The 9,872-nt window shown below is 50.3% G+C and overlaps 1 protein-coding gene across 1 annotated transcript; it reads left to right on the top strand.

Moving 5' to 3' along the window:
• Positions 1-7,090: 7,090 nt before the first annotated feature.
• Positions 7,091-9,340, top strand: LOC109734906 (subtilisin-like protease). The gene has a single exon (XM_020294086.1). It carries the CDS (start codon positions 7,091-7,093, stop codon positions 9,338-9,340), a length of 2,250 nt encoding a protein of 749 aa, XP_020149675.1.
• The last annotated feature ends 532 nt before the right edge of the window (positions 9,341-9,872 follow it).

Below are 9,872 nucleotides of genomic sequence, written 5' to 3'. Positions count from 1 at the left end.
GCCGAACTCCCTAAAGAGTACGGCACATATTCCAACTGGGTGATGCACTTCGACGGCTCTAAAATGCTAGCCGGACTTGGGGCTAGTATCGTCTTGACATCCCCCACGGGAGACACAGTTCGCTATGTGCTACAAATATTATTCACAGACTCTAACAATGCGGCCGAATACGAGGTCTCCGGATGGTCGTCTCCATGGGCATACAGCGCCTCGAGGTGCGCGGGGATTCCAACCTCGCAATATCCCAAATGAACGAAGAATTCGACGCAAAGGATCTGAAGATGGCGGCTTATTGCAACGTCGTACTCAAAATGTCAGCTCGGTTTGGGGCTCAAGTTTCATCACGTGGCCCGAGAGAGTAATCAAGTCGCGGACATCCTTGCTCGCATGGGCGCTAAACGCGATCCCGTCCCACCTAACACCTTTGTGGAAAGGCTCTTCAAGCCATCGGTGGTGTGGCAGGATGAGAGCAGCAACCCTGGTCCGAAGCCGATCACACCTCTAGATTTCGAACACAGTTCCAATATTATGGGGGGCTTGGGGGCCGAAATAACACCCTCGGCCCACGAAGTCATGGCTGTAATTGCCTCGTGGACCGAACCTTTACTCGCCTACCTTATTAGGAACGAGCTCCCTGATGATCAGACTGAGGCCCATCGTATCGTTCGACGCTCGAAAGCCTACAAAGTCCATGAAGGAGAACTATACAAGAAAAGTACTACCGGAGTCCTTCAAAGATGTATCTCCGAAGAGGAGGGACGACAGCTCTTGGCTGAAATACACACTGGTCTTGGCGGCCATCATGCCGCAGCTCGGGCCCTTGTAAGTAAAGCCTTCCGTGCGGGTTTCTATTGGCCCACGGCCCGGGCAGATGCACAGGACCTCGTACAACGCTGCATTGGATGCCAACTTTTCGCCCACTGCCCTACGAACAATCCCCATTACTTAGCCCTTTGCGGTCTAGGGGCTAGACATGGCCGGACCCCTTAAAGGGGGAAGCCATAAGAATAAGTATTTACTTGTTATGGTCGACAAGTTCACTAAATGGATAGAAGCCAAACCAGTCAAAAGGGTCGAGGCCGGACCGGTGATAGACTTTATATCCGGTGTCGTACACCGTTATGGTGTCCCGCACAGTATTATTACTGACAATGTCTCTAACTTCATGGCTGATGAGGTGAAAACTTGGTGCGCTAATTTGGGCATCAAGCTCGATTACGCCTCCGTATACCACCCTCAGACAAACGGTCAGGTCGAACGGGCTAATGGCCTAATAATGAGCGGCATCAAAGCCAGACTAGTGTGATCTCTGAAAGAATCAGACAAGCACTGGGTTGAGGAACTCGATTCCGTACTCTGGGGGCTGCGGACCACGCCCAATCGCATGACCAGATATACACCTTTCGTTATGGTGTACGGCGCAGAGGCAGTTTTGCCTTGCGACATTATTCATGACTCACCTTGAGTGCGCATGTACAAAGAGAGAGAAGCCAAGCTCGATCGGCAGGACAACCTAAACGGCCTAGAGGAGGAGCGCGATATCGCGAAGACTCGTTCCGCATTCTACCAACAGCAAGCTCAGCGATATCAAAGCAGAGAAGTACGGGCAAAGACTTATAATATCGGTGAACTCATTCTACGCCTACCAGAGAAGAAAAAGGACAAGCTCGAGCCCAAATGGGAGGGTCCCTTCATTATAGATGAAGTTCTCACTGGAGGAGCCTATCGCCTTCGCAATGCTTCGGATAATCGCTTGGAGCCAAACCCATGGAACGCTGCCCGGCTCCGAAGATTCTACGCCTAAGTCCACTCATATCCCCTTTTTCGTATTCCTTCTTCTCTCTCTCTCTTTCACTGTTTGCTTTTTTCTCGTTTTTATACGACTTTTAGCTCGTGTTCGGATCAACCGCACACTTGAGGGGTATACGTCCTTAAATGTACATACCCCACAATACCTGGGGGCTTCTTTTTACAGAAGCTTATTATTATTTTCGAGCATCAAGCTCACCGAATATATGTGTCGTCTACTCATATATGTCTTTTCTTCGCCATTATATGCACCTTTATGACTTAAGTTTTTGCCAAGCTGGGTTGCCTGGCTCCTATGCTTATGCCCTACATTCCCACTTGTTCGGCTAGGGCATAAAGGGAGCACCTCTGCGATTGTTACAGCCGGGTCATCCGGACTTGTACCTCAGACGGGTGAAGCCGAAAGCTAGCATTCTTAAGGGAATAATTGGTCGGCGAGCAAAAGACGAACCGCCTTCGTTGCAATACACAACCCCCAGACTATAACATGTACTGTGATTTTTAGCATCACAGCTTCGGCATGTAAAAAAAAATGCATGCTGGCCCAGGGAAAGGAACCCTTAATGGAACTATTCTCTCTGGAAGATGTTTCTTACAATTAAATGTAATATAACATAACTCCCCGAATACAACTTGTCTGTTCAAGCAACTATGACCGGACTGCCTGGTTTCCGAACATACTTTGGTGTTTACCTACGGTATAGTATTTGGAAACACTCCAAACCTTGGGTTTTCGGAGGTCGAAGCAGAAAGTCTGCCATGACAATGGTTTTACAAATTCGGCTTGAGACAAGTTTGTCGATAAAAGTACATTATTACTTGGACTCAAAAACGTCTTCTTCCTCTAGACCCTCTAACAGGTTGTCTAGATCACAATCCTGTTGTGAATACTTGGCGGCCATCTTCACTTGGTCGTACACCAGGCTGACCAGAATTTCCTGTCCATCGGATCCTCGAGGTCCGACCCGCGCCATATGATTCGGATCAAGTCCGGTGTACCGTGTTTTCACCATGGCCCAGGCTTCCCGAGCACCTTCTCGGCATGCTGATATCTTCCGTAGCACAAAACGGCGCCGAGCTCCCTTGAATAAATTCACGAGTTCCTCCATACTTCCTAGAGGAGAATCGGCTGGCCATAAAGCCTTAGCAAGGTTCCTCATCGCCTTCCGGGCTCTCTCATGCACTTTGGACAGCTCTTGTAGCAGATCGCCTTGAAATCCGGACACTTCTCCTTCGAGCCGACCAGTCAGGACACCTACAGAAGCAAACTTGTTAAAATACCATGAGGGGACATTGTGAAAGTCGGGTTCAAGAGCATACTGAATATGCCGCCTTTCAGCTTTCTGTTCTCCTTCAAGGCATCCGATAGTTGGGCTCTTACATCCTTCATTTCTTCGGCCTGCTTGATGTTTGCATCCTGTAGTTTGTTCTTCTCATTAATGGTCCATGTTAATACACGTTGACCAGCGGCTTCTTGCCCTTCGGCATGCTGTTTGTCCGCTTGAGCAGCCCTTAGACTCTCCTCCAGCTGATCTGTCGGCCCTGCCAACAAAACAATACATAGTTAGAATTATTTTTGGAACGGAATAATGTTCTCCGGATACTGTTGTGCATACCATCAGGTGCCCCCTTGGAGAGGTGTCTCGGTCATGTCTACATAGTTCTCGAACCGAGTTATATGATTTTGTGACCGAATGTTGTTCGGAGTCCCGGATGAGATCACGAACATGAAGAGGAGTCTCAAAATGGTCGAGAGGTAAAGATTGATATATAGGACGATGGTAATCGGACACCGGAATAGTTTCGGAGTGCACCGGGTAGTCACTGGATCACCGGAAGGGGTTCCGGGAGGCCCCACGAGGTGTATGGGCCTAATGGGCCAAGGAGAGGCACACACCAGCCCACAAAGGGGCTGGCATGCCCTCTCCCTGGCCGCTGGCCCTAGAAGGAAAGGAGGGGGCGCCACCTCCTCCTGCCTTCCCCTCCTTGTGGGAGAAAGGAAAGGGGGGCACCTCCTCCTTACTTCCCCTTGGCGCGAAAAGAAGGAAAGAGGGGCGGCCTAGGCAAGAGCCCAAGTAGGATTCGGCCCTACTTGGGGCGCCCCTTGGCCTCTTCCCTCTCCCCCCACCTATATATATGTGGGAGGGGGCGCCTAGCATAACCACAACAATTGCTTAGCCGTGTGCGGCGCCCCCCTCCATCGTTTACACCCCCGGTCATATTTTTGTAGTGCTTAGGCGAAACCCTGCGGAGATAACTTCACCATCGCCGTCACCATGCTGTCGTGTTGCCGGAACTCATCCACTACCTCGCCGTCTTGCTGGATCAAGAAGGCGGAGGACATCACCGAGCTGACCGTGTGCTGAACGCGGAGGTGTCGTACGTTTGGTACTTGATCGGTTGGAGCGGGAAGAAGTTCGACTACATCAACCGCGTTACTAAATGCTTCCGCTTACGGTCTACGAGGGTACATAGACACACTCTCCCCTCTCGTTGCTATGCATCTCCATGAAGAGATCTTGCGTGTGCGTAGAATTTTTTTTTTCCATGCAACGTTTCCCAACAATTTCACTATACAAAGTGTGAATGGAGACGGGAGGCTCTGCTCGACGAGCAGGCCCGAAGGAGAAACGTTGTTCTGCCGTGCTGCCGAAAGGGAAGTCTGCTCATGAAAGTGATGAGAAAAGGCTATGTGGAGGAAGTGACATGATCATAGAGAATGCCAATTGAGAGAACATCTCTGTGAAGAGTGGTCATTGCCCAAAGTGGAGTGTAAATGAAAGATACACACATCAGAGATAGAGACGACAATGGCGACATGGTCGAGAAATTGGAGAGAGCTCACAGAGAGTTGATGGTCTGCAAGTGCACATGGTTTGGTTGTAGCTTTTCTGAAGTAAGAGTATCACATACACCACTACCATTCATCCCCGCTTCGGATACTAAATGATAATTAAGGGGTCTTCCCTTGTGGACGCAGCTTAAAAGTGGTCTTCGTTTACCCCCCTGCTACAACGATCAGGGACGAAGGGAGATAGGACCGACCTTTTCTTTCTCGATATATTTTTTGTCATAGTTGCAAGTTCATCCTCGAACCACAACAGGCCCGAAGTTTTTTCCTCAATTGCAAGTCCACCATCGACTAGCAAGTGGGCTCGGCCTTTTTTTCTACATCAGTTGCAAGCCCATCCTAGACTCGCAACTGGTTCACCCTTTATTTTGCCTCAGTTGCAAGTTCACCCTCGACTCGCAACTGGACCCTTTTTTGTCCTAGTTGCAAGTTCACCATCAACTCACAAATGGGCTCGAACCGGGCCTACCCATTGTTTGCCTTAGTTACAAAGTCACCCTCAACTTGCAAATGGGATAGACCCTTTTTTCTGTCCTAGTTGAATGTCCACCCTCAACATTCAACTGGGTCTGACCTTTTTTCCTAAGTTGCAAGTCCACCATCCACTCTCAACTTAATGGTGAATAGTTTTAAATGCACAACGAACATTTTCTAAATATGCAGCAATCATTAAATTAACAAGTTTTTTTATTTTGGCGTACATTTGTCTTCTTTAAAATTTGCAAACATTTTATATTTAATGACCTTTAAAAAAATTATGAATAGTTTTCTAATCAATGAACATTCTCTAGTAGTACCAAATATGCTTTTAGTCGTGCACACAACAAATGGCGTTTGGTGTACTTTTCTGTTGGACATCAGCCCGTCATCTGCTATCAAAATCTAAATAAAACAGCATGCAACTTATTCTTTTGAGAAAAAAACAACATGCAACTGAGAAGAATAAACAACATACAACTATAAGGAGGGAGAGGCTAATTCGCGCTCGCGCGTTGGCGCGATCGATTTCCGACCGGCCGTTGTCTTCTGGATTAGGAAAGTGTACAGTCTCTTTGTGTTTCGCTTGATTAGAGAAGTGCTACGTGTTTATATGTAAAGTGCTACGTGTCAGTTCACGAAAACTACGCCCCCCACCCCACCCTTAAAATCAGGGGGGGAGAGATTATATGTTGATTACAGGGTGGGTCCAGCACATTTAGAAGGGAAAGTAAAAATTTAGAAAGAAATAAAACAAGCTGTTGGAAACTGATCTGTTGAGCGGGGCGATCCGCGCGTTGCGACGCGCGCGTGTGAAGGAGTCATTTCGGAAGAAAGCAATATGATTAGTAGGGAGCTGGACGAGGATGACCATAGTAAGAACGTGAACAAAGGCCGGCCCAATTGGTGAAAAAGTAAAAGAAAAAGGGCCCTGATAACATCTGAATGTTTGAGATTTGACCATGGTAAATTAAACGTTTTCGATGGCAATTTTAGTGACGCAAGGATGACAACTTTACTTGATAAGCATGACATATTTGTGCATAGTGTATTTTCTGCCAAAAAGTTACCATGCATGTGAAGTAAATTTGTCATTCTCATGTCACTTAAATTGCCATCGAAAACGTTCAATTTGCCATAATCAAATCCTATACGTTTGGAATTTATCATTTTTTAAGAGAAAAAACAATAGCAATCGACATGGGACAAGCAGACAAGCGACAAGGCTGCTGGGAGGAGGAAAATGAAATCGGAAACAAGGATAACATCACTTTAGATGTCACGTAACTATGCCATATCTAACTGAGTTTTAGACACACCCAACAAAAAACAACAAAGTATCGTATCGTGTTTCAAATTAAATTTTTGAGTGAACAAATCTGTGGTTGGATGGTTAGAGGGACTGCGGTATCCCAACCCATCAGGATTCAAATCTTGGTGCTCGCATTTATTGAATTTATTTCAGAATTTCCGGCGATGCATATTCAGTGGGAGGAGACGTTCCCATCGACGATGAGGTGCCTACGGCGACTTTGTAAATTTCAAGATGATATGCCAGCTCAGTCTTTCGAAGGTGCTCATAGAGATAGCATGTGCGTGTGTGCGTGCATGGGGGCAAGTGTAGGCGCGTGTATATGAGCGCTTGCGTCTCTACTGTGTTAAAAAAAATTGGGCGTGTTAATTATACTTTACTGGATGCTTCTCTGGATATGCTTCGTCTTGATCGAAGGTAAACGTCAAGGGAGTCTGCCAGCCTGCAGCCCCACTCCCGTACCGTCCGCTACACCCGATTCGCATGTAAACAACCAACGCCCATTGTTCGTATCGCCCCATTTCGTTGGTTGACCGGGCATCGCATTGACAGAGCTGGCATTTGGAGCAATCGTGACTGGACACTAGCACGTACGTAGTATATATGCTCCCACACGAAGAACATCTCAAGCAAGAAAAGCCATGGAAACCACAAGGCTATCCTTGCTCTCTCTTCTTTCTTTCCTTCTCGTCGCGATCGCTGCCGAGGCAACCGGCGGCGAGCTCAGCACGTTCATCGTCCACGTGCACGCAGAGGAGAACCGCGTGTTCGGCACCGCGGACGACCGGAAGGCGTGGTACCACTCGTTCCTCCCCGACCATGGCCGGCTCGTCCACGCGTACCACCACGTCGCCAGCGGGTTCGCGGCCCGGCTGACGCGCAGCGAGCTCGAGGCGATGTCCGCCATGCCTGGGTTCCTCAGCGCGACTCCCGACCAGACGTACACGACGCTGACGACGCACACGCCCAAGTTCCTTGGGCTGAACGTGGAGCAGGGGCGGCGGAGGTACACGTCGGATTTCGGCGCCGGCGTCATCGTAGGCGTGATCGACAGCGGCATCTTCCCCGACCACCCGTCGTTCAGCGACGATGGCATGCCGCCACCACCGGCCAAGTGGAAGGGGCGCTGCGACTTCAACCGCACCTCGTGCAACAACAAGCTCATCGGCGCGCGCAACTTCGTCTCCACCCTCAACGACCCGAACGACACTTCCGCGCGGGTGCCGCCGATCGATGACTTTGGGCACGGCACTCACACCGCGAGCACCGCGGCGGGAGCGGTAGTGCCGGGCGCTAACGTGCTTGGCCACGCGTTGGGCACCGCCGCCGGGATGGCGGCCCGCGCGCACATCGCCATGTACAAGGTGTGCGACCTGAACGGAGGGTGCGAGACGTCCGACATGCTGGCCGGTGTCGACGCGGCCGTGGGCGACGGCTGCGACGTCATCTCCATGTCTCTCGCCGGGCCGTCCGTGGCCTTTCACCTAGATCCTATGGCCATCGGGACGTTCGGCGCCATCGAGAAGGGCATTTTTGTGAGCATGGCTGCTGGCAACTCCGGCCCGGGAGAGAGCACCGTGAAAAACGAGGCTCCATGGATGCTCACCGTCGCCGCGAGTACCATGGACCGCTCCATCCGTTCGATCGTGCAGCTGGGGAATGGCGCGTATTTCCAGGGCGAGTCACTCTATCAGCCAAACGCCGGTGTGCCCGGTGCCTTCTACCCGTTGGTGTCCGCCGGCGCGAGCGGGAAGCCACTCGCCGAGTTCTGTGGGAACGGCTCGCTGGACGGCGTCGACGTCAAGGGCAAGATAGTGCTTTGTGAACTCACGAGAAACATCACGGCGATGAACCAAGGTCAGGTAGTGCTGAGTGCTGGCGGCCTCGGCATGATCTTGGCCAACCAGTTTGCCCAAGGCTACGACACATTAGCCGATGAGAACGTCCTGCCGTCGTCGAGCGTCGACTACCTCGCGAGCGCAGCCATCAAATTGTATCTCAGCTCAACGGCGAACCCGGTGGCGCATATCGGCTTCAGGGGTACGGTACTCGGCACGTCACCTACTCCGTCGATCGTTTACTTCTCATCTCGTGGGCCTAGCCGTCAGGGCACCGGCGTTCTTAAGCCCGACATCACGGGCCCTGGGGTGAACGTACTCGCCGCATGGCCGTTTCAGGTCGGGCCACCGTCAGCACCAGTTCTTCCCGGGCCGACCTTCAACATCATCTCCGGCACGTCCATGTCGACCCCGCACCTCGCCGGCATTGCGGCGCTGATCAAGAGCAAGCACCCGGACTGGTCGCCGGCGGCGATCAAGTCGGCCATGATGACGACAGCCGACATCACCGACCGCTCCGGCAATCCCATACTCAACGAGCAGCGCGTGGCGGCCAACCTCTTTGCCACCGGCGCCGGACACGTAAACCCAATGAAGGCCGCTGACCCTGGTCTAGTCTACGACATCACCCCCCAGGATTACATCGGCTACCTCTGCAGCATGTACACGAGCCAACAAGTGTCGGTGATCGCGCGCCGGCCGATCGACTGCTTGACCACCGTAGTGATCAGCGACCGCCTACTGAATTACCCGTCGATCTCGGTCGCTTTCCCAGCGTCTTGGAATTCAACGGCCCCTATAGTCGTGAGGCGCAAGGTGAAGAACGTCGGGGAGGTGCCTTCGGTATACTATGCGGCGATCGACATGCCGAGCAGCACCGTAAGCGTGGACGTATATCCGAGGGAGCTGGAGTTCATCGAAGCGAACCAGGAGGTGATCTTTTCGGTATACGTGTGGCCAAGGCAGAGTGGTGCAATGGTGGTGCAGGGTGCTCTACGGTGGGTATCCGAGAAGCACACCGTGCGGAGCCCAATATCCGTCACCTTTGCTTGATCACAGACTTGATTTCTCACACGATAGGTCGACATGGCTCAAGTATGTTTATGTCTTTCGCACTTCTTGCTGATTGTTAGTTTGTCTCGACTTAATTTCCAATGATTCAATTGCTTAAGAAAGGATGATTTTTTTTCTTGAAAAAGGAGGATAACCCCCAACCTCTGCACAGCGATGCACACATTCATCTTTGAAGGGTTGGACGCGCTTTGCGGCGCTGTCGGTCTTGCTGGGTTTTCATAATTTTTCACTCCCTCTATTTCAAAATATAAGATATTCTTTTTAGAAATGTCCAAACTCTTTAAGTTTGAACAAATTTAAGATAAACATATCGATATCCATAATATCAAATCGATGTCATTAGATTCATCATGAAATGAATTTTCATGTTTTATTCATTTAGTATTGTGGATATCGATATACTTATGCTCTGAGCTTGGTTAGAGTTAAAGAAATATGACTTTTCAGAAAACTAATATAACTTAAATTTTGAAATTGAGGGAATATTTGGTTTGGCGACTGAGGGAGATGA

The sequence above is a fragment of the Aegilops tauschii genome, chromosome 2 (assembly GCF_002575655.3).
Source record: "Aegilops tauschii subsp. strangulata cultivar AL8/78 chromosome 2, Aet v6.0, whole genome shotgun sequence".
NCBI classification, from domain to species: domain Eukaryota; kingdom Viridiplantae; phylum Streptophyta; class Magnoliopsida; order Poales; family Poaceae; genus Aegilops; species Aegilops tauschii.
This window is presented reverse-complemented; position numbering and strand designations above follow the sequence as displayed.